Below are 24,500 nucleotides of genomic sequence, written 5' to 3'. Positions count from 1 at the left end.
AGGGCCTTACGCCGCACGGAGCTTCGGTGCTCGTCTCCCTGAAGGCCCCGAACACCTCAAGGCAGCAGCCTTTTAGCCGGAGAAGCGCCGCCAGCGTTTCTTTCGAGTCCCTTTGCTCCCAGCCTGGAGGCTTCGTCAGTGCCGACGCCGGGACCGGCTCAGCCCGTGGCGAGCACGGCTCAAGAACTCAGGCTTTGTGCCCGTAAATTAACATCTTCAGCAATGTTATTTTCCTATCACGTCAATACAAGGGTAAAAAATAACTTCAGGCGCAGGAGAGGAAAAGCAGATCGCTGGCAAAGCTAACCGCTGCCAGCGGAGCGGAGCTGAAATTCTTGCAGACTTTGAAAAATGGCGTAGGTGCTCAGAAACAAGCGTGCCCGCGTGTCTCACTGTACTTTTCTTCCCCTGGTTTTCATCAGTATGAAATAATTTTATTTATCTCTCTCCTATGTGCAAGAGAGGCTGCGTAGCTCGCGGCACGGCAGCCCCAGTCCTGGCTCCGTGTCTGGTTTCTGGTGGCTTGGGAGAGCCTCGGAGCCCTTCCCTGTGTCAGTCCCTTACCCGGGGAGCGATGCTCAGGTCTGAGACATCTCCTGCTGTAGCGCTCGGGTCTCCCGAGGAAACGTGCCGCAAGAAGAGGCTCTCGGCAAATAAAACGGGGTTTGGATGAGGCTCTGTTTTTGGAGAGCTTCAGGCCTCCGAAGCCAAAACTGAGTTTGTTTTCCTGCTAGCTTTACGTGTCAGCTGCCGTTTAACCCTCTGCTCTTCTGAGCAAAAAGAAAAAAGTCATCGCACCACGAGTAGGCATGGCTTTCTTCCTCCTCAATTATCTCTCATTAGTAAGTACAAGCAACTCCATTTAACTGCCTTGGGAACAATTTCTGCATCTATTGAGCTGGCCTACAGTAAGTCTTGTGGTTTCCTGTTGGCCTTGGAAACTGAGCACACTTCATTATGGGCAATGGTTTACTGCACCTCATTATTTTTTCATAATCTTATTGTACTTCTCCTTTTAACAGCGGCGGGGGGGGGGGAACGGGGGGAAGCAAGTAAACAAGCAAAGGTCATTTTGGGTCCGGAACCTCCCCAGTTGTCTTTTGGAATCTGCAACCATGCATCAGCGACGCTGAGTTAATTGGCCACTCCAGAAGCTTTTTGGAGAAAAGTCAGAGAGTTTTAAGGTAAGGAAAGCTCTTCAATAACCCTGCGAGCTCAGGCCTTTAAGACTCTTCTTCACAATCGGGCCCAGAGCTCAGTGGTCGAGTCCAGGAGGAGGTGGAGCGGCGCCGGCACGAACCCCGACAGCGGCAGCCCTGCTCTCGCAGGTGCCTTGCCTCCCGTCGCCGGTGTCTTGGCAGCGCCCGCCATCTGTTCCCGTCTTTATCCTCGCCGCCTCCAATCCCTTATCCTCTTTACGGCGCTCTTCTGCTTTATCCTGATGTCCCCTGGCAAATCCCAGCGAGGCGCCGCGCTCAGTCACGACCGCGCTTTAATCTTTCTCGCATCCTTGGTGGGAAGGTGCTGGTGTGCCGCGCTGCCGCCTTGCGCTGCGGGTGCTGTAGGAACAAGGGGGGTCCGTGCTGTTGTCTGGCGGTCCGGAGCATCGCCCCCGTGGGGTTTGGCCGTTCCTTGTGCCGACGAGCAACGCCCGAAGCTCCAGAAGAGGTGGAGGAGCTCCAGGCTCTGCCCGCTGCGCAGCTCTCTGGGTTTGCTCCTTGTCGGAGGAGATGAGGAGCGCTGTCGCGGAGCCAGCACCGTTTGGAAACTGAAACCAAGTCCGTGCCACCGCGCCTCGGGCAGGCGGGCATTTTATCTTCCCTGCTCTCCATGGAAAGGGCACTAGTGATACAGTGAGGCAAACGTGGCTCGGGGCTTGAGTTTGCCTCTGGTTTGAGGAGCTTTTAGTTAGTTTTACGATGTTATTTTAATTTCCGAGCCGTTCAAACCCAGACGGTCCTCCCCAGCTGTCACGGGGGTGTGCCAAGGGTGTCGCACCAGGCCCAGAGCTGTCTCAGATTTTTTTTCCTTGTGCTTTGGGGATTTCCAAAGGAAAGGTCCGACCCCAGGGCACGCCTACGGCGGCAGAGCCAGATGTGGGTTTCCCCCAGAGCTCCACCTCTGGCTCTTGCCAGCGCTGCCTCACCCTAACGTTTTTCCTGTGTCCTCTTCTCTCTCTCGCACGATTTCTGACAACGATCCAGCCGAAATAACCAGACCCTTTTCCTCACAAAGAAATTGAGTGAAAACAGGGTTTTTCAGCTGAGGCGTTTGACGCTTTCCTCCTTGATTCCCCCCCTGACGCTGGCACTCTCTCCTTCTCCCCCTGCGCCCGCTCCTTGCTCCTGCTCCCGGGAGGATAAACACGAGGCGATGCTCGGGCTTTGCGGTTCAGTAGCAGCAGCTGGCACTGGGCTGCCCAGGCTCGGAAAAACACGAGTTTTCACTTTCCACCATTGCCAATTAGGGCTGGACGCGGGGAATCCTGCTCTCCTTTACCAGCCTCGCAGCTGACACGCTGGGAACGCAGACGAGTCCATTAACCTCCCAGAATTGAGGGCTGCCTCCCGCGTCTGTGAAGTGAATGGAATAAAACCGGGGACTGTCGGAAGGGTTAATGCATTACCATATGTGAAGTCCTCAGAAATCCTCAGATGAAAGGCTCTTTAGAAGTGCAAAGCGCTATTATTTGTCTGGCATCTGCGGAGCAACTTGCGCAGGAGCTGCTGCGAGGTTTCCAGCTAGGAAGTTCTGAGACAGCTTTCATCCAAGGGGAATTAAAAAAAAAAAAAATCCGATCCATAAACAGACTCCGGAGGGTTAGAGAGACCGGGTCGGGGCTGAGGTAGGTGGGGGGAGATCCCGCGCGGCTCCGTGGAGCCGTCCCTGCTTGTGTCGCACCAGGATTTGTCCCCGAAAGACTGACGGCACCGCGGCGAGCAGCAGGAATCGAACCGTTCGCTCGCCCGCGGGACTGCAGCGTCTGCCATCGGCCCTGGCGCTGTGATTCTGCGATCTTTCACGTGGGTGTTGTGCGGGGCCTGGGGCCGGCCGCTGCTCTTTTCCTGCCGCCTTGGCTCCAGGTCGGCCGGGATCAGGGGCCCGGGTCCCCGCGGGGCTGTCCCCACGGGGCTGTCCCCATGCTGCGCGTGGGGCCCGGTGCTGCCGGGGCTTTCGAGCTGCGTTCCCCCCGCTCGCAACGTCCCCGCGGTCCCACGGCAGCAGGTTCAGCTGATCCCACACCTAACCCGCCTCGTCCCTCCTCCTGGGGGTGCTCCCTGCCTCCCTGGACGGGCAGAATCGGGGCAAAGCAGGCTCCGTCTGCCCTGCTGGCACCACGCGGGTCGCGTTAGCACCCCGCGGCGCCAGGCCTGCGCTCTGCCGGGGGACTGGGGCTGGGAGACGAAACTGCCCCGCTGCAAGCCCACCCCCATTTTTCTCAGGGTCAGCGCCCCCCAAACAGCACCGCTGTGCAGGTGACGCCGCGCTAAGGTCGCTGGAAGCGAGCCCCAAAGGCGTTTGTCACTCGGCCGGGCACCCCTCGGCACCGCGCGGAGAAAACCAGATCCTGCTGGGACCGAGTCACCCCGGTGGGCTCGTGCCCGCCGCTCGTTGTCCCCCCCCTCCAAAAAGCCCTTCCCCGTGCTCCTGCGTCCTGCGGGTTAGGCCCCGTTTCCCACCGAGGGGCCGAGCTGTATTTTCAGAACCAGCCTGCGCCTCCGCGGTCAGCCTGGCAGAGCGTCCGCTGACGGGGCGATCGCGGGAGGAACAGCAGGACCCCGGCACGGGGCTGGAAAACCCCGAAGGAGCCGTTTGCGCGCTGTCGGCGGGGATCATCGTGCAGAACAGAGAGGAGCCGCTCGGGAGACGCCCCCAAGGTGTTCGCTGGCACCCGGTGGGCTCGGCTGCGCGAGCAGGGGTCCGAACGGCGGCGCTGAGGGCACGGCAGGCGGTTTGGGTCGCCACGAGCGGGTTTTCCTTCGCCCCAGCTTCAGCTCCGGTCGCAGGGGAGAGCCGGGCCTGGCCTCCTGGGCTCTGCTCAGCCCCGGCACGACGGTGGGAAGCTGCCCCCATGCCCCGTCGGTCCTCCACGGCCACCAGCACGGCCCCAACGCGCCCTACCCATCGGGGGAAAGCACTGGAGCGAGATGCTCAGCCCCAAACGGGGCTGAGGAGGTGGAATTGGTGCTGAGCTCGTAGGGCAGCGAGGGCCGGGCGCCGGGGTTCGGCCCAGCACCGCCAGCGGGACGCGCAGGGACCTCCTCGTGCGCCCCGTCCCTCACAAACCCCTCACAAACCCCTCACAAACCCCTCACAAACCCCGGCTGCGGCGACGGGCAAAGATTTAAATCAGGGCTGGCGGCAAAGAGGCGAGATTTCAGCTTTATTTTATTTATTTATCCCTGCTTTATTTTTTTATTTTTTAATTTTATTTTATTTATTTATCCCTGCGAGGGAGGAGGGGGGACACCAAGCCCGGCCTGCGGACGGCCCAGACCTCGGGGGCGCTCAGCACCATCCCTCCTCCAACCAAACGCGGCACCGCGGGGGGGGGGGTGAAAAACCCCAAAAAAGGGGGGTGAAAAACCCCAAAAAAGCCTCTCCGGAGGCCGGGACCCCGCGGCACAGACGGTTCTTTCTTCGCCGGGCTTCTCTGCGCCCCGGCCCCGTAAACAACCCTTTTGTGCGAGGCACAAACGGGGCGAGGGCGCGCGGGGAACAAAGGCGGCCATTGAGCGCCCGGATCAGCGCGTGACGGCCCCGCGCCGCTCGGGGCCGTGGGGGGATCGCCGTGGACCCGGCACCGCCGGCCCCATTCCCCGGGGGAACGGCCCGAGGGGTTTTTTCCCCCCCCCTGGGTGAAGCGGTATCGGGGTCAGTCGGGACCTGCTTGGTGTCCGGGGTTCTTGTGGGCTGGAGATGCTGTGTATGGTTTGCGGGCTCCACAGAACCCTGACGAGGGGCACAGGCCCCACGCAGACCCCACACAAACCCCACTCAGGGGCTCAGACCCCATAGAGGGGTGCTGGTCCCATTAAGGCCCCACAGAGGGTACAGACCCCACACAAACCCCAGAACAGGGCCCAGACTCTATTAAGGCCCCACACAGGGGTACAGCCCCATAGAGGGCTGCAGACCCCACATAAACCCCATAGAGGGGCCCAGGCCCCATAAAGGCCCCATCTGAGGGGCCCAGATCCCATTAAAACCCCATAAAGGCCCCATAAAGGGGAGCAGACCCCATAAATGCCCCATACAGGGGCACAGACCCCATAAAGGCCCCATAGAGGGTACAGACCCCCCACAAACCCCACAGAGGGGCCCAGAGCCCATAAAGGCCCCATACAGGGGTGCAGACCCCATAAAGGCCCCATAAAGACCCCATACAGTGGTGCAGACCCCATTAAGGCCCTGTAAAGGCCCCATATAGGGATATCAGACCCCATACAGGCCCCATACAGGCACACAGACACCACAAACACCCCATTAAGGCCCCATACAGGGGTGCAGACACCATTAAGGCCCTGTAAAGGCCCCATATAGGGGCATCAGACCCTATACAGGCCCCATATGGGGATGCAGACCCCATAAAGGCCCCATAAAGGCCCCATACAGGGGTGCAGACCCCGTAAAGGCCCCATAAAGACCCCGCACAGCGGTGCAGACCCCATTAAGGCCCTGTAAAGGCCCCATATAGGGGCATCAGACCCTATACAGGCCCCATATGGGGATGCAGACCCCATAAAGGCCCCATAAAGGCCCCATACAGGGGTGCAGACCCCGTAAAGGCCCCATAAAGACCCCGCACAGCAGTGCAGACCCCATTAAGGCCCTGTAAAGGCCCCATATAGGGGCATCAGACCCCATACGGGCCCCATACAGGGGCACAGACCCCATAAACACCCCATACAGGCCCCATACAGGGGCACAGACCCCATAAACACCCCATACAGGCCCCATACAGGGGCACAGACCCCATAAACACCCCATACAGGCCCCATACAGGGGCACAGACCCCATAAAGGCCCCATACAGGGGTCCAGACCCCATAATGACCCCATAACAGCCCCATACAGGTGCCCAGACCCCACCCAGGCCCTACAGAGGGGCGCAGGCCCCACCCAGGGCCCCAAGCCCCGCCCCCCACCGCTAAAGCCCCGCCCCTCCCTCCCCCTCCCTCCCCCTCCCTCCCCCTCCCACCCCGCGCATGCGCCACGCGCCGCCGCCGGGGCGGGGCCTCACCCGCGCCGCCATTGGCTCTGCCCAGCCCCCGGGGGGGGGGAGGGCGGGGCGGAGGAGGCCGCGTGCTCCCGCGAAAGCGCTCCGGGCGGCCGCGGGGGCGGTGTCAACGTTCCGGGCGGGCACGGGGGCGGTGCAAGGCGTTCCGCCCCCCTCCGCCGCCCCCCCCCCCCCCCCCCCCTTCTCCCGGTCCCGGTCCCCTCCGGTTCCTCCGGGAGCGCGGCCTCGGCCTCGGCGGCTGCAGCGGCCCGGGCGCGGCATGGAGCCGCTCGCAGGTAACGTTCCCGGCGGCTCGGAGCGCTCTCCGGGCACGGCTGGGTCCCGCCGGGCCCCGGTAGCGGCGGTGGGGGGGGGGGGGGGGTGCCCGGTTGGGGCCCCGCCGCCGGCTCCCGGTGGCCGCGGTCCCGGTGGGGCCGGAGCCGGGGTCGGGGCCGGGCACGGCGGGGTCCGCGCTGCCCTTTGGGCCCCCGCTGCCAGGCCCGGGGAGTCCCGGTGGGGCCGGGGCCGTGCCCGGTGCCCGGTACCGGGGGCCTGGCACGGAGCCTTGGGGGGGCCCCGCGACCACCGGCGAGGTCCGGCCGCCCTGCTCCGGGCTTCCCCCGGGCAGCCCCGGCTCCGGGAGGGTCCCGCACACGGCCCCGTGGGGGCCTCGCTGCCGTCGCCGGGGCCCGGAGCGAGGCCGCGCCTCGGGGCCGTGGGGCCCCGTGAGGAGCCCCCCGAGGAGCCCCCATCCCCCTGAGGAGCCCCCCCGGACACCCCCCCGGCCCCGTTCGTCCCCCCGAGGGTGCCCCTGTCCCTGTTTGTCCCCACGGGGAGCGCCCTGAGGAGCCCCCGAGGATCTCCCCCCTGTCCCCGTTTGTCCCCCCGAGGATCCCCCTGTCCCCGTTCGCCCCCGTGAGGAGCCCCCCCCGAAGAGCTCCTGTCCCCGTTTATCCCCTGAGGAGCGCCTGAGGACACCCCCCGTCCCCGTTCATCCCCCCGAGGGTGCCCCTGGCCCTGTTTGTCCCCATGGGGAGCGCCCCGAGGAGCCCCCGTTCCCCTGAGGAGCCCCCCGAGGACACCCCCCGTCCCTGTTTGTCCCCCTGAGGATCCCCCTGTCCCCATTCTTGCCCCTGAGGATCCCCCCCCACCCCCGAGGAGCCCCCTAGTATACCCCTGTCCCCGTTTGTCCCCCTGAGGAGCCCCCATTCCTGTTTGTCCCCATAAGAAACCCCCATCCCCAGGAGGAACCCGCTGAGGATACCTTCATCCCCCTGAGAACACCCCTTTCCTCATTCATCCCCATGAGGAGCCCCCCGAGGACCCCCCTGTCCCCGTTCATCCCCCCCGAGGACCCCCCTGTCCCTGTTTGTCCCCGTGAGGAGCCCCCCAGGATGCCCCTGTCCCTGTTCTTCCCCCTGAGGACGCCCCTGTCCCTGTTGGTCCCCGTGAGGAGCCCCCCAGGACGCCCCTGTCCCCGTTCATCCCCCCCGAGGACCCCCCTGTCCCTGTTGGTCCCCGTGAGGAGCACCTCGAGGAGCCCCCGGCCCCGTTCTTCCCCGCCAGGAGCCCTCGAGCAGCTGCTCCCCTGCTCGGGTCCCCGCCGGCCGCGGTGCCTTTCCCCCCGAGTTGCCCCCGCCGTGCAGGTATCCGTGTCTCCTGGCGTTGTGGAGCTGATCTGAATAATTCAGGCTCGAGCACCGCCCTGGGGAGGACGAAGCCTGGCCTGGCCGCGCTGGTTGCCGTGACGGAGCCGGGCACAAAGAGCCCAAATAAGCGGCTGCGAAATAACCGGGCACGGCCTGCGGGCGGTTGTGGGCCCGGAGGAGACGGGACGAAGGTGTAGGTGGGTGCATCGTGGTGCTGGGGTGTTCGAGACGCTCTCACCTGCAGCGATTTCGTATCGAACGCTGGCAATCTGCGGGCTTTCCTCTGGCGTTGCCCACAGGGGATTATCGCTCGCAACCTGGAAGCCCACGTGGCTTCGAAACGCCGCGTCGGCGCTCACGCCGGAGCGAACTCTGCCGGCCCGCCCGCTCCCGCCGAGGGCTTCGTGTTGTGGCAAAGCCGGCGGCTTCTTTCTGGGCCTGTTTTTGGGCGCTGAGTTCTCTGGGCGCCGTCGGGAGCTGTGGCTGCACTCGGGTGGCGCGCGTCCCCCTCGGAGCACGGCGGCCGCAAGCTTCAAACCAGCTCCGGAGTTTGCTGGGCTCCGTCTTGGGAGGAGAAGGAGTTTCTCGTCTGGCTAATTACGGCTTGCCGAGCGGCGGGCTCCGTCTGCTTCCTCTGTGGGCCAGGAGGCTGGCGCGGGAGTCAGCAGCTCGCAGGCTCGAGGGAAACGTCTCCGCGCTGCGAGTCGCTCGTGGGAGGAACGCGGTAACGGGCCGGGAGCCTCCCGGGAGGCCGAGGAGAGCCGGCTGCCCTCGGTTTGTCCGGCTGTTCACCGGTCCCAGCGCTCGGCAGGGCGATGCCGAGGGCTGCCCCGGCGATTACCGGTTCCCCGACACGCTCGCCGTGCGCGGGGGGGTTTGGTTTCCAGCTCCGAGTCGCGGGGCTGAGTACGACCCGGGATGTTACCGTCACCTTCGGTCACGGAGCAGGAGGGGTAAAACTTGGCGGCTCGGATTATTCGCGTCGGGTCGCTGATGATGCCAAATTTCTCTTTTCTACGAGCCGGGCTTTGCTTTCTGCCTCGCCGTTCTCGCTGCCCCCGGAGCAGCGGCGACGCTCGGGGCGTGAAAACTTTCTGTCGCTGCCGAGGAGCAGGCCGCTGCGCTGGGCGTTCACGCTTTCTTTGGAGGGAAAATAAAAAAAAGGCAATGACAGAAAAAAAAAAGAAACCAACGCCTTGTGGTGCTAATTGTAAGGCCAGACCGGGAGCAAGAGTTTCAGCTTAACAAAAGCTGACATTTCAAGTGGGTGTGAAGAGAACGGTTGGCAGGGTGACATGCAGCGGCGCAGTTTGGACTCGAGCGCGGGCAGCGAGCTCCTCTCTGCCCCTCGCGAGTCGTCCCCTCGGCACAGCGAGAGAAACGCTCCGTGCTCGGGAGATGGGAGGGATGTTCACGATGGAAAAGGTACTGGCGAAGCCACCGTGCAGTGGTTTAAGCCGCGTGTGTCTGCGCTGTGTTGATCTTTGGGGGAACGTGGTGTTTAAAATACACGACCGCGCGTTGTGGGTTTTTTTTTTTTTTGCCTGCTGCAGAAGCCGAGGGATCACGGGGGGAGGTGGTGAGAAGCTCGTGGCCGTTGCTTGTGACGGGGGGGCCGTCCGTTGAGAAGCTTGTCCCGAGCACGCAACCCGGAGGAGGCTTCCTCCAAGCGCCCCTCGCCTCCCGCGGGGCGCGCACGGGGCACAAATCCTGCCGCCCTCAGAGCGAGGGGAGCTGCGCGCCCAAATCCTTGCGCGGCCCGGGGCCGAAATCCTTCTAGCGCCTGAATTTTGCCTCCTGGTGCCGAGGGTTTACCATCCTTCTGGCTCTCGCCCCGCTCCCGCGAGCCCCGCCGATGCCTCCGCCGCGCTGCCCGCTGCCTCTCCGGGTGAAATTTCCACCGAGGCTTCAGTGGAAGCGAGGACGTCTGTCAGGGAACGGAAAGTTTGGCTTTAGGATTTCTCCTGAAAAACTCTCTGGAAAGAGGAGCTGATAAATAACAGCGCCGACGGGGCACGAGGCAGCGGGTCTGCTCCGTCTGCGTTTGATGCCGGCTTTTGCGTGGCTCTGCGGCTCTGTTCCCGTGCTGCTGCAGGCACGCCTCTCAGCCCGAGTTTGGGAATCATCTGGAAGTAGAAATTAGTGCAGCTGTATTTAGAGCAAAGGAGAGCAGGTGGCTGCAGCCCGTGGAAATAGGACAGGGCTTGCTTTTAAGGGAAGCTGCGCGCATGGAAACGGTTGCAGTGATAGCAGCGAAAGTTTACAAAACGCGACCCGTGCCTCGCTGCTGCCTCTCCTGCGCCCTGGCCTTCTGGAGGAGCAGCGTGTTTTAAGAAAGCTTTGCCCCGTTGCGCGGTGTGCTGTCCTGAAGCGGCCCAGGTCGTGCCGAAAACGTGCGGTCCCGTGGAGGCTTCTCGTTTCAAAAATCCCCTTTTGCAAGCCGCTGCACCCAGCACGAAATGCCGTAGCCCCACGAGCTCAGCGCCCCATCCGCCCTGGCCTCAGCCCGCCCATCGCTTCCATTTAGGAGCAGACGTTTCTGTCTTAACTTTGCCTCGTGGGCTGGATCCCTCTCGTGCCCGTGCTCCCGCACCCTCCTCGGCACTGGGAATAATTCTTTTGCTGCTGTCGGAGCTTCGGTGACGAGCTGCCCCTCGGAGTTTCGCCTTGGCGGCGCCGTGCGGGCTGCGGGTTCTCTCGCCCAGCCCCTGCTCGGAGCTGAGCGACCGCGATAAAGGTGCAGGGTTGGGCTCCTTGCACCGTGTTTGGGCACCCCGGTGTGCTTGGGGTGACCCGAGTCAGAGCGGGGGCTCCCCGGGGACTGCGGGCAGGAGGCAGCAGCGAGGAGCCTCCCTGGAGGCCCGCGCGCTTCCCGTCCGGCTCGTTTGGAGCGGAGCCACGCGAGCGGCTTATTTTGTAGGAGCTCTGCTGATAAGGCTTATTAAGTAAAGAGCAGGGCTTGGGCAGCACGGCCGTGGGGCTGCTCAAGGCGCCGAACTTCTTGCCTCTGGGTTGCATCACGAAGCTTGTGTCGGGGCAAGGCCGGCACGCGGGTCCGCGGGGGGCGCGAGGCAGGGCCGCACAGGCACCCTCTGCTTTGGAGGCGAGCGCCGTTCAACGCCGCTTTCGGGGCTGGCTTTTTGGTTTGGGAGCTCCGTAAGCTTCGCACCGAGGTTTGCTGCTTGCTTCGGCTGCTGGGACCTCGTGGTGGAGCCCTGCAGGGCAGGAGAGCAGCAGCGGGGGGATTCCTCCCGGGGGCGGTGGGGGAGCGGCGAGCTGCTGCTGGGCTTCGGGTCCTGAGCTGGCAGCGATAGCTCTGCGGCGCCTTCTGCAGCGGAGGGATCCACAAAACTTCGGTTTTCTTGTGTTTTTTTTAGCTTTCCCGGGACTTGAGGCAGCTTTGAAAACACCTCGGGTGCGCGGTGCGGGCTTTTTTTTGTGCCCGTGCGGTTGTTTGAAACCAAAAGAGCCCCGCGTTGGTTCTCAGCGGAGGGCCCCGCTCCGAGGTTTGCTGCCTCCTCGTCCCGGTGTTAGGTGGAGGCATCCCGGCTGTGGCTGCACGGCTTTCACTCTCTGTTTTTATGGGTGTGGTGACCGAGCAAGAAATACTGTTTGAGGATCAAGCTCATTACAGCGCCGAGCCGCGTGTGACTCACGGCCGCTCGGCGTAATCTCTGCCTCGCTCCGCTGGGTCCCGGTGCGCGGCGGGGGGCAGGAGCACGTCGAGACCTCGCTGAAAAAAGCCCGTGCAGGAGTTGCGGAGGAGCCCAGAGGTAACGTGAGAAAATCTCGGTGCCGTCTGTAGGTGGGGAGCTAGCAGAGCGTGGAGGGTCCCGGTGCGAGGCTTCTACCGGCGTCCCGTGCACGAAGACAATAAATGATGTGAGCCTAGCAATGGATCGGGCAGATTCTGTTTCCCAAAGCCCCTGGCGTGGTCTGTGCCACCCCCACGTAGCCCACGGCCTCACTGTTCTTCATTCTGCTCCTCGTTAGCTAATGCTCGTTGACCCAAAGGCTCCCTGCGACCCCGCGTGCTCGAGCGCGGCGTGACGTTGGCGTGCCCCAATCTTAAGGAAACAGATTTCAGCGACCAGCCCGGGAAACGCGCCCGTCCAACCCGAATTCGGCTTAAAATCAAAATGCAGGCAGTGCAGGGGAGGTATTTAAATGCACTCGAAGATGAAAGCCATCTTTGGTGGCTAATACCTTTTAAGATGTTGACTTAAAAGCTGGAATTTAAAAGTGAAAGGCAAAGTGAAGTGTCTTTTGACACAGAAGGAAGCGTTTTCCTTGGGCTGAAGCCGTGAAGTTTCCTTACGTGGTTTTGGTTGCTGTGTTGTGCTGCCTCGAGTGAACGGGAAACGGACGCCCAAGCCCTGAAGGCGGACACCTCTTTCTTACTTTCGTTTTATTTTAGGACCCAGACATACGTAAGGCACCTCCGGGAGCCCGGTCCCGTCCTGGTGGTCGGGTTTGGACCTCGGGAGCTGGGGCTCGTGGGTTTGCCACCGTCCGACCCCTTCCTCAGCATCGGCCTGATTGACAGCGTGGTGAGACTGCCTAAAAAATAAACACCGTTCCATTTCTTCTTCTATTCACCCTGCTTCTGTGCTGGGACTGACGGTTTCATGCTGCTGGGCTTGATAAGGTTGGCCTTCAGAAAACAGGGCAGTCCTACTGCCCAGGCACGTCGAGTTACGACGGCTCCTAAATGTCTGCAATTCGGAAGGTTTTTAGCAGCGGAGCTGTGTCCAGGTGTAAGTTTGTGTCCCCGTGCTTCCTTCCCTCCCGTGTTTGCACAGAGCTGATAAAGCAGCTGGCAGGTACTGGCTGGGGTGGTTCGGTGCCAAGCAGAGCCCTGGGAACAGTTTCTGGAAGCGCTCGGTGCGTCACTGTGAGGTGCCGAGGAGAATGAATCCTCTCTGGAGGTTGTGGGGATGAAACCTCTGGTCTTGGCTGGGGGGAGAAGGTTTTCTCATGCAGGAATCATCTCTGGCATGAGCTAACGCTGGCGGCTCGTTCCCTTCCGAGGCTGGTAGAGGACCATGCTTCTGAAGTATGACGGCGTGTTCAGACACGACAGCAAAACAGGGTGAAATATTTCCAGTAGCAATGAACTCAGTCATCCTTTCTGGACAGGACAATGAAAAACAGTGAATCAGGCTGAAACCATTCGCTGGCAGTTCTGTGAAACGCCTCCGAGCCCGATGGGGGATCTCGGTGCGGCGGCCTGAAGTACCCACGCGTACCAGGAGGGGTGCTGGGTGGTTTGCTAACCTTTCCTCTTCTCTTTTCCTTCCTTTTGTTGATTTAAGCAACACCCTGCGGCTTTGGCATTTTAGAAGCAGCTCATGTTTTGGGGGATAATTTGGTAATAGCCTTTTAGCTTTGTTTTGAGTCTGTGTTGCTGAAGCCCAGCGCAATAAGAATGGCATGAGCAAACAAGGGAACGCAAGGTATAATGCCAGCCTTTTAAAACAAGCAAAAACCCATTGAAACTGAATTAACACACTTCCGAATACGGTCTTCAGAGATGCAAGCAACTAATTCTGCCGTACCTAAGCCTGGGCCTCTTTGGGAGCTCGCCTGTGTGGAGGAACTTCGCACCGCGGCGTTCGTGGCAGGCTCGGGGGAGAAGCTCAGCCCGCACCCGGCCGTGCAGGTGAAGGCCGCTTGGCCCCGGTGCCAGAGGCTGCAATTTCTGCAGATCCTCCTGGAGGATCCTGCTGTGAGCCCTCCCTTCCCCTGCTTTGGTCAGCGGCGGTCCCCGAGCAGAGGGTGGTGACGTTACGGGCGCAGCGAGCGCGTCCGCGCGGGGTGGCAGCACGGGGCGCTTAGCGCCTCGCCAGCTCCTGCCTTATCTGCTCCCCGCGAGCAGTTATTGCGGCAGCACTGAACGCACACGCTTCACCCCGTTGTGAGCGGGTCGTAAACTGCTTTTTATAAGCTTTGCTAGCAGAAGCCGGCGAGGCTCGTGGTGGCGGCGGCTCTTCAGTCGTGTAGCTGGTGCTCGGTCGTGTCAGGATCCGGCCCTGCACGTGGTTAGGTTGTTATTTGTTAGATCTCAGCATTGTGCTCCTTGGGAGGTGAACATTTAAAATGCTGACCGGGATCCTTGCCTCTGACTACAAGGTGAATGCGCTTGCTGCTTTTTTTGGGTTTTCCCCAAAATAATTTCTGAAACGTGGACGCTTCCCAGGCTCATGCCCGTGCTGCGCGGTGCTGGCTGCTGCCTGCGCAACAAGCCTGAGAGTCCTTCCAGTGTCTCATAAGGGCGAGGCTTAATTAAGCTTTTTATAGCATTTTACAGGCATTAGCTAACGCAATATTGTGACATCCCTGTGGGGTAGGTGTTTTTCGCTCGTCCTAATAGAGCTGTTTCTGTCTGTGGGGGCACTTGGAGAATTGCTGGAAAGGAGACGCTGCTGAAGCGAGGGGGCTGGCGATGGCCCTTCGGTAAGTCCAGCGTCATGCCAGGCCGCTCTAAAAATGTGTGAATTCCCAGGGGTTTGGGTTTCCTAACGTTATCACATGCCCACGTGCAGCATCCCGTGGCAGGCGATGTTGGGAAGAGGCGCTTGGAGATATTATCCTCAAAAAGGAGCCGGTTTTGGGACAGCGCTTCCTTCCCTCCAGGTGAAGGGTTATGGCAGCCTCCGGCGTCACCCGTCCGTCCGGGCCTGGCCTGTCACCTGTTTGGGGCAGAATCTGAATATTTCGGCTCTGCCTCGGGGGATGCCGTGCTGAAGATGAGGAGCCGCAGCCTGCAGACCTGCCGAAGGTGCTGCTGGTTGCCTGCTGGGGGGGGTGGCTGGACTTCGCGTTGAAAAGCTGCGCTTTTCTGAAGAAAAAGGAGAATGGAAAGTTAGGTGAACGTGTGCCACGTGGGCTCCGTGTGAGCGGCGCTGAGCTTTTAGCTGATTTCTTATCTTTATGGCCCTCGGAGAGAGATTGTGGGGTATGAGAGGAGCACGGAGGTTACGTGCGCTGGTGTTTGGGCTGAGGGAGAGGAAAGGTCAGCTCTCTGAAACACCCAGTCCGGTTTCATCTGGCTGGTGACACGGCAAATTGTGAGGAAAACTGTAACCCTGAGACCTGAAAGATGCCAGTGTTCGCCTCAGATGTAGGCTTTTCCTCGTCGGGAGGCGCGAGGGGCGAGCAGCGCGACGCCCGCTCCGCTCGCGCGCATAGTTGCGAGCTGGCGTCACGGCAGCAGAGGCGGTGAACTCCAGGAATTCCTAACAGTCCAGGACATTGTGGTTTCTACAATGAGTCGGGCAGGCTTTAAAGAAAATATTGACACCATTGTCAGTGGGCTGGGGCTCGGTTGTCGCGTCCGTCGTGGGAGCCCCGGTCTGAGCTGCGTGCCGCCGCCGAGGCGAGGAGGAGGTTGGCTGTCTCTTGGGCTTTTCGGACCCTTCTGCCTTGGTGGGCCTGTTCCTTTCGGTTGGTTTTCTACTTAGCTTTGTCGCCTTGCTTCTTGCTTTGGGTCTGCCCGTGTTCCCCTGGGGTCTGTCGCGTTGCTTCGCTGACGTGCCGGAGGAGGGGGGGTGAAGGCCGCGCGCTGCAGTGAAGGAGGGCAGCAGCCAGGCCGGTCACCGGTGCGGCCTCAAAACGTTTGATAAGAGTAATTGGGATGAAAGCCTTGTGTGAAGTCAGTGCTTTTAAAGCTTCTGGTGGGGGGCAGCTTCTTGTAGCGGGCTGTCGTGAGGTGAATAATCCCCAGCTCTGGTGTTTCATCAAAGCGGTTTGAGGAGATGCGAACCATGGAAGGGGAAAATGTGAAGGAAACACAAGCAGCTTTGCTGCCTGCCAGATAGGAGCCTGCTCGTGTGGCTTTGAGAAGGGCGTTAGTGCAAAATAAAGAATGCTTTCTTATAAAATAACAAAAAACCCTCTCAATAACTAATACACAACTTGACTTCTTGCGCGGGCCGCGGCTCGCTGGGCAGAGGCGGCGGGGCAGGCGCGAGAGCAGCGATACGACTGCGACCTCTTATCTCTGATGCTTTAATAACCTTATCAGCGTAAAGGGGAAGGAGACAGTAAAATTGCAGAACACCTTTGAGGGGAAACAAGCTGGAAAGGAGCAAGGAAGCTACTATGCAAAGGAAATTAGGATAGAAGCCAACGACCCAGAGAAAAGCCCCGAAAACCCACGTTCTGTGGTGACCAAACCGTGTTACGGCCAAATTATTCCCGTGGACGTGAATTTCCACACTTCGAGGCAGAGCTGAATGTGAGGGAAAGGGGATAAAGGCACTGCACCCACCCCTCCACCATCCCTCCGTCTCGCTGCTTCTGTTTGCGTGCAGGGAGATGGCCCAGAGGCCAGCAGATTGCAGGAACGGGTAACTCCTCTCCCCTGGGAGGCTGGAAATCCAGCTGGGTGTAGGCTTTGCGGCGTTCCCCGCGAATACGCTGGCTGCTGGGTGAATACGGTGGCTCCCGGTGCCCCGTTCCGGGCGGTTTTACCAACACGGTGCCAACAACAATGTGCGATTGTGAGCTTTACAGCAGTGTGTTTATTCAAACAGAAATCCGTCTGCAGATTTCAGTGTGAGTGAGGCGCTCTTCTTCCCCGGCGATCTATTCTGGTCCTCGACGCAAGTTTTTCGGGAAGGATGTGAAACCTCGTTGATGCGAGGCCAGCCCTATAGATGTAAATCCTTCCCGGGCAGAGCTGCCTCCGCATCCCAGCTCCCCAGGCGTGGTAGAGGTGGCCTCACCGATACCCCATCTGCAAAGAAGTGGAGTTTCGTGAAGTTTTGAAAGCCTCAGCGAGGTGAGCGTGACAGCCACCCCGTTGCCGTTCTTCCTTAGATAAATCGTCGAACGTAAATGTGTCTGCTGCTTCCCAGCGCGCTGCCAAGATACCGCAGGTACATAGCCCATGGGGCTGCGTGTAATAGGCGATGGCTTTGGGCCCGGAAAGCTGTTTACAAAGCATTTACCCCAAGGTGCCTGCCTGCCTGGCACTTGTGCTTGCTTTATCCGAGCACCGATCCTGTGCCGTTCGGGCTGCAGCGCCGTGCCGGTGCCAAAAGCAGCGAGAAAGCCTCTCGCTTCTCGCCAAAAAGCGATTTGAAGGAGGTGATAGGGCCTTATCACCACAGGAGGATTGCTGGGAAGCGCTCCTGCCTGGCGTTTAAACGTGATGACTGTTTTGAAACTCCGAAGAGCGTGGTTGGATTTGGAGTCGGTAACAAAGCCTCGCTGGTCCCGGGCTGCGCAAGCTCCCCGAACGCCAGGAGCTGGTTGTGCTCCACGCCGTCGTTTTCCCCCTCAAACCAAGATTTTTATTGGTTTGAAGGGCTCGGAGATATGTACTCTCAACTCCTTCTCATGCCTGAGAACGCAATTAAGGAGAACACGTTGGCTTTCCACAGTCTTAAATTAGCGCCTTGCTGCTCTGCAGCCCCGTGGTGAAATTAAACGAGAGAAGCTTTGGAAGCTTGGAAATGCCTCGGAGTCATGTAGAGGCTGGGGACCGTCTGCTAGGAGGGAAACAGAAGGAATTTAGGGACAGTGGCTTCTCCCAAAGCACCCTTTGTGAGTGTCTCTGGGTGTTGGGAGCTCCCCTTCCACTCCTGGCAGCCTCGGCGTGGGCGAGGAGGGGACCTCCGGGGGACGGGTCCGGCCCCTTCCCCGCCGCCGTCTGCCTGACCCCGTCTTCGCCTTCGGCTGGGAAGCGTCTCCCAAATTCCTCCCTTCCCTCCCGTGGCCAGGCAGTGTGCGGGGAATCGTTCTAATTGAAGTTTGTGCGAATTAAGGCAATTTGGTTTTGGCTCTTCACCAGTGGAAACGGGGAGATTTGGACGCCCTCCTTCTGACGGGAGCGCTGTGGATAGCAGCGGGAGACGGGGCTTGGGAAATTCAGCTGGTGCTTTGCACAATGCCTTAAACAGCAAAAGCTTTGGGTGTGCAGAGTAGTGCTTCTGGTGGCATTTTTTTTTTCCTGGAATAGCTTAAAATGTAAATATTTGGAAAGTAGCATTTCCTCGCTGAGTACTGATTATGAGGTGTTTCTGGGATGGCTTAAAGAAATGGACTGTATAATAATGAAAAAAACACACCTATAGCATGGAATTTGATGGCTTTCTTCTTTAGTTAGCCGTGTCGCCGCCTCCGGCTTCGAGAGCGAGCGGGGTGGCTGGCTCGAGGGATTTGCACGTGTCCACGTGTGGCCCTTGTGGAGAAACAGATGATTTCCGAGGTGCTTTTGGGATCGCGTGCCAGAGGCAATCTGGCACCTGTGGGGTCGGGAGTGACATCCACGCAGTGGGGACGCTGTCCTGGACCTGCCTGGCTTCCTGAGGAAGATTAAAGCGTGAATATTCATGAGTTAATTTGCTTAATGCCTGCGTCCTGCGAGTAACGGTTGGTATTGCAGCGACAGTGGTACCGCCCGCGTCTCGGTCCCGCGGGCGCCCGCCGTAGCGCCCCGGTGTCCGTAACGTGGCGAGGAAGCTGCCGGCGGATTACAGCCAGCGCTGGAAGCTGCCCTAATCGCATCGTAAACGCCCACGTATGCGCACACGCACGTATGTACGGGGGGGATTTTGGCCTGCTTGACACCCGGAACGCTTTAGCCTTGGCTGGACAGCATCGTTGTGGTCGCGGAGCTTGGGTCTCCCTGCAGAGGAGGTCGGATCCTTCCCTCCCTATGGGCGGAGGCTCCGCGGGACTGATCCTGCCCGGCATGGGCGCAAGCTGCAGCCCTGCCTGCTCCAGCCGTACCCCGAGCGATGCCGGCAGCGCGCAGAGCTGCCTGGTGTGTAAAAAGAAGCATTTACGTATAAAAGGTGAGCGCGGCGGGAGAGGCTGTTCCTTCGTTTGGACCCTCACGGTAGGTCCCCGGCAGCTCCTTGCTGTGCCGGCGGAGCTTTGCAGCTGCGTTTGGCCTCGCAGCACCGTTTGCTGCTGTTCGTGTGCGCGAGGAGGTGGCGAAGCGGCCGCGGCGCCACGAGTTGGTGGCTGAGGGCCGTGCACCGTGCCCGGCACTCAGCGAGGATCCCATTCGGCGAGGAACACGCGAGGTTTGAGGCTTGCCTTGGGATGACAACAGCCCCAAGATTGCTCCGGTGATAAATGACATCAAGGAGCTTTTCTGCCTAACGAGGGTATGATTAGAGAGTGTGGAAGATAATAAGGGCGGCATTTAACCAACAAAGCCAGGAAATTCCAGATGAAAGCTCGCGTGTTTCGCTTGCTGTGCTTGGGTTTGGGAGTTGGTGCCGTTAGGGACTTTGGCCCATCTTTAGGAATAATCCTGACAAGCGATGGTTTTGAGGCGCCAGCAGAGAAAACGGGTTTGCTCGTCTGTGCAAGGCTGAAATTTCCTCGCCTGCTCTCAGGATGGCAGCGCCGCTGTCAACCAGCCTTACGCGGTTTTTCCCCTCTTATTCACGTGCCAAATTTCAGCTTAGGAGGAGTTTTTTTCCAGCAGGTTACGTTCCTTGACAGTCGACTTTTTTCTTTTTTTTTCCACGGTAACCCTTTAGCTGCACAATCCCGCCGAGCGTTAGCCCGGTCCGGGCCTCGGCCGAGCGCGCTGCTCTCCATCCGTGCCGCGAGGAATGCAGTAAATCAGGATCTGAACGCGCGGCACGGCACACACCTACGTGTGGCTTTCTGGATCTTAGGACCTGCTAAAACTGAAGGTTTACAGCATGCACCTCCGCGCTGGCTGGTTTTGTTCCCTTCTGGGAAGGAGGTCGGCTCTCGGAAGGATTTCTGGGGGGGCTGCCTTTGGAAACCTTTCGGTGGAGACTTTGGGGGCAGCAGGGTCTTGCAGCCGGGGCTGCCTCGCGTTTCCCCCGTCGCGTCCTTGCTGCCTTTGCCAGGTGGCTCTGAAGGGCTCTCGAAGTTGCGAAAGGTGAAGGAAGCTTTAGGAAACAGCTCCGCGGCACCGGGGCTGGTTAAAAGCAAGCGCGGGCCAAGACGTTTCTCCTTCCTGGAGAGCTGGGCTGGAGCGTTCCCGTTCCTCCGAAAGAAGGGGAGGTTGCCTTTTGTGCCTGAAAAGCTTCTTGGTTTTATTTTCCGTAGGCGACTTCTGCTAATTGCGGCGCTTTGTTGGCGCCGTCGCGCGGCGCAGGGCTGCCTGCCCCCGGAGGGGTCGGGGGGTGTGGGCAGAGGCGAGAACCTCACTGCTCCCAGGAAACCTCATTTCTTCTGGGTGTTCTTATGAAGAGGGGCTCCCCCGAGCCGCTTTGAAATGAGAATTATTCCTCCCCAAAGCTGCCGAGCCTTCGTCACGCCTGCGTCCGCGGCATCGCTCTGGCTCTGCCTTACGGAGGGCGAAGCCCGGGGAGGCCAGCAGCGGTCCTGCAGCACGCTTATTTGGGGTTATTTGGGGGGTGGGAGGCGTTCCCCCCTGCTCTGGGGGGACGGGGGCACCTGCCACCGGCTAGTTCACAGCCAGCTCCGAGGCTGCTTCCCCGGGTTAATGATTTTATGCCCTGTAACGCGAGCCGCGCGCGGCGTTGCTCTCTCGTTCCTAGATTGAGGCCGAGGTGCTGAGCCGGGCGCCGCTGACCCCAGCTGCCGGGAGGAATCCATGAGCGCACGGCCTTGGATATGGACATCGTCCTGTCGGATTTTGTTCGCTCAACGGGGGCAGAGCCGGGACTGGCCAGAGACCTGCTGGAAGGTAAATAAAGCCGGGGACAGAAGCAGGGAGGAGGCTGCTGGGGGTGACGGGGCTCGGAAGAGGGGCAGGGAAGCTCCTGGAGGGACCCGCAGGGCTGGAGGTGTCGAAGCGGCGCCGTCAGCAGCGCGGCTGGTGAAATTCTGCCCCGGTTTCTCGTTACGCGTCCAGCGGCTAATGAATTTCACATGTTTGGAAGGGGAACGTGTCAAAGAGAGAGCCGCGATTTCATCCCTTCGCTCGTCCTCTCTGTTCGCTGCCAGCAGCGGCCCAGAACGGTGGCAGAACCTGGGGGTTTCTCCTGTGCCTTCCGCAGGAGTGAAGGCACGGCGCTAGGCGAAGGCTGCCTGTACTTTCCGAGCAGTAGAGGAGTAATTATGTAGGCAAAACCGTGCTTTTACTGGTAGATCTTGTTCTGCCTGCGAAGGTGGTTTGATTATGCCCGTATAAATTGCTGTTTTGTTGGTATCTCTCCGTCCGCGCTGCGAGCGGCGTGCTGCCGAGGCGCTGACCTCCCCTGGCAGCGTCCCTGCATCGCCCGACGGACGGGGAGCCGCCTCCAGTGCTCGTCACGGGACGCTCCCATCAGACAGGGCCGGTCCTGTTTGATAGGCACGAAGATGCCGAGGAATCGCAGACAAGTCTCCAAAATCCACCACCACCATCGTCATCATCATCACCTGCGCTCGGTCCGTTCGCTTTTAAGCAGCCAAGGCAGCCCTCGGGAGGCTCAGCACCCGGCGCTGGCTGCCTTCCACCGCTCTGCCTACCTTAAAAAAAAAAAAGCGTGTGCTTGCCCTAAAACACAGCGTGATGTTGACTCTCTTCCCCCCAGCCTGCACGAGATCGAGAACTTGCTCGTTAGCGGTCGCGTTGAGCGTGGAGGCCGGGGGTGATCTGTTTGGTCGCCGGCAGCTGCGGGAAGGGGGAGAGGAGGGAGGCTGCCAGGTCCGAATTTTGGGACTGGAAGCTTTCTTGCAAGCGTTGCCTTTGGGTTGGTGTTGACAAAAGGCCGGTGAGTAAATATCGGCCTGTGCCGTAATGCTGGAGGACAGAAACGTTGCATGGGAAGCAGAGAGGGCCCTGCCTGGCAGTCAGTTAACCAACACGCAATTACACAACACAAGACCATGCTTGCTGTGATACCTCAGCTGCAGAATCACCCTCTCGTCTTCGGAACAAAGGTGAGTGTGCGAGTCTGAGCTGCTGCAGGTTGCTGATGGGGAACAAACCCCCGCCCGTTTTTTGACCTCGTTTTGGGGACGTTTCTGCCTCCCGTCCCTTCTCCTGCGTAGCTCGAGCCCGGGGCTCGCTCCTGAAGCACCCGCACCATCTCCTCCGCTTGCTGCCGCTCGGTGCCGTGACGGCGAGGCACGCAAAGCCCTGAAATGGTTGCCCTAATCCTTGTCTTCGGGCAGTTTGCTCCAGCTCCCTGGCCGTAGCGCTGCTCCTGGCACGGGCCAGCAGGCGGAGGGTGCCGCTCCTCGCCCGGCTCCCGTCAGCCGTGTGCCGGCTGCAGGATTTCACCCGCTCAGCCGTGCGGCCGCGTCGTCGCAGCGGAAGTCTGGCAAGTTGTGGCTTTTGTGGCGTGTTGATGCTCTGGTTTCTGGTTTTTAGGTTTCTTTGTTTCACGTCAGGATTTCTAATGGTATCTTTCAGAATTAACATTTACGCTTGCGAGAGAAAAAGCTAAAAGCAGATATTCCTCCAAATTTTCTCTCTCTCCCGCCCTGGCACACCGGCTGATTTATTTTGACAGCAGTTGTTTTACCTCGTTTTCACGACGCGCTGCTGAGCGCTGCTCTTTTTGCTGTATTCTCTGTGGGATTGACAACTCCACGTGTGGAGATGAGGCGAGACAGATTTGTCTTTTCTTTTTCTTTGGTGTGTCTTCGTAAGGTTGCAGTGTGCAGTGCAGCAAAAGAGCTGCACGAGGTGAGCAAGTCAGACATGAAGTTTGAGGGCGAATTGAGGAATTGGTGAGCTGTGGTTTTCTGCCCGTGCTCGGGGTTTCGTGCACGTTTCAAGCAAAGCCACCGTGGGGCTCGTGCCGTGCTCCTTGCTCAGCGCCAGGTCTCGGCGTCTGCTCCGTCGTTCGGATCTCGGGCGCTGCTGGATCCCGACGCCTCGACGGCGATGCGCTCCGGCGTCCATGTGCAGACAGAGCTGAAGAGCTGGGGGAAAAGGGGCACGTTATCGGACAGCGCTGTTTGGATTCCGCTCCGAAATTTGTCACACGCCCTGCCACGTCGCGAGGAAAACGGGCTCTGGGTCTCTCTCTGGTTGAGCCCTGGCCCCACGTGTCCCCGGAGGATTTCCCCCTGCCTGCTTTTGCTTGGTGCAAGAGCTGCTCCTGGGCCTGCCTCCTCCCGCTGCCTGTGTCCTGAAGCAGGTGGCGATGTGACGGCGCCTTCAGTTTTAATCCGATGGCTCGTTCTCGTTCCTTGGTGCTGGTTCTTTGGTTCATTTGAAAAATAAAAAGGCTCAAAAGGTGAACCTTAAAATAACTTTCTGTTTGGAGGCAGTCGCTAAATGTCGCGAATTACATCTCTCAAAAGGATTTAAATACTTGAAAAATGTATTTCCTTTTGGGAATTAGGCATAACGATTTCTTTTATTGTCTGTGAGCTATCATATAAACCAACTGACAGTTTATATCTCTCTTCTGTAGTGGAGGTACTATATATAAAGCTGGCTTGCTTTCTCCGCTGTCTGCTAACTTGCAAATTTAAGAGCTTAGATTAACAGCGTTCATAAAAATCACAATTTTTGCAAACGTAAGCCATATGGTAGACTCTTTTTTGCTATATATTCTTGCTTTCGGAAGACAGTGGCTTCTAAAAGGTCAATTTATTACGTACTGAGAGGCTCGAGTGTAGTAACATATATTCTTTCAGCCCGCTGGGTAGTGTTAGCAGGAAGTGGAACTGCTTTCGGGACTCACCCGACTCCACTAAGTTCAAGCTGAGTAAGTTTTACTGAATAATTCATCTGGCTAGTGATGGCTTGAGCCTGCTGAAAAGTGCTGCAGCTACTGCCCAGCCTGGCTGGCACCTTGCTTGCTCTTATATTTTGGGTGTCAGCTGGAAGAGAGGTGGGTGGCTGCCTCCTAAACACCCCAGACAGGCGCTGGAGAAGTTGGGAGCCCTCAGCTGCTGAGGTCGAGCTCGCTCGAGCGTTATCCTGCAGTAACGTGGGGGAGCAGAGAGCTGTCGGCTGCTCTACTTCGTCAGCAAAGGAGCGGTGTCGGCATCACGGCGGATTATCTTCACTGCAGCTTATGAAACAGCGCTCGGCGTGACCCGGGGCAGGGGGCTGCTCGGCTGGCACCGGTGGACATAGCGCAGCCCGACCTTCCGTGTTATGGTGGCCCTGCCCTTCGTTTCCCAGCCAGAAGGCTAATTCTGGCAAAACCCAGGGGCCTTGGGAGGTTTCTGGAGGTTTTGTGGACATCCAGCCCCGGGAGCAGCAGCTCCCTCCGAGCTCAGCGCGCTCGAGGTATGCATAAGCCACCCCCCGTGGGGGCAGCACACCCAACGTCTGCTGGGCACTTGACGTTGAGTTATATTTCTTTCAGAAACCCAGGTCCTGGGCAGGAATATAGCTTCAAATCCAACGGGTAGATAAAGAACTATTATTGGCTTTTGGTGTGGGTGGTTAGGAGCTGACTTGATTTCTCTGTCGTGATGGTGACCGCTGTCGATGCCTCCCAATCCAGGTAAAAACTGGGACCTGAGCGCAGCCCTGAGCGACTTCGAGCAGCTTCGGCAGGTGCACGCGGGGAACTTGCCGCCCTCCTTCAACGAAGGACGCAGCTACAAACCCCCAGAGAAGGAGGCAGCCCGCGCGGGGCGACCGCCGCTGCAGCGGCAGGATGACATCGTGCAAGGTAAGCGTGTCTCGCTGCCCCGTAGCCGAGTCCCAAAGCTGGTAGGGAGCGGGTTCGATCTTCTCCTGGTGGCTGAAATATTTGTCAGAGCAGT

At 59.6% G+C, this 24,500-nt stretch overlaps 1 protein-coding gene across 6 annotated transcripts in view; it reads left to right on the top strand.

The window, feature by feature from the left end:
* Positions 1 to 6,370: 6,370 nt before the first annotated feature.
* Positions 6,371 to 24,500, top strand: part of OTUD7B (OTU deubiquitinase 7B) — a 34,387-nt gene continuing 16,257 nt past the window's right edge. Inside the window, exons 1-4 of one of the 6 annotated variants that reach the window (XM_066986242.1) lie at positions 9,402 to 11,641; positions 12,286 to 12,418; positions 20,372 to 20,520; positions 24,236 to 24,406. In XM_066986242.1, the coding sequence (XP_066842343.1) occupies positions 20,448 to 20,520; positions 24,236 to 24,406 (244 nt within the window). In that variant the 5' untranslated portion in view covers positions 9,402 to 11,641; positions 12,286 to 12,418; positions 20,372 to 20,447. The other 5 variants (XM_066986241.1, XM_066986240.1, XM_048079062.2 and 2 more) reach the window with 5 other exon arrangements.

This window comes from Anser cygnoides, chromosome 33 (assembly GCF_040182565.1).
Source record: "Anser cygnoides isolate HZ-2024a breed goose chromosome 33, Taihu_goose_T2T_genome, whole genome shotgun sequence".
NCBI classification, from domain to species: Eukaryota; Metazoa; Chordata; class Aves; order Anseriformes; family Anatidae; genus Anser; species Anser cygnoides.
This window is presented reverse-complemented; position numbering and strand designations above follow the sequence as displayed.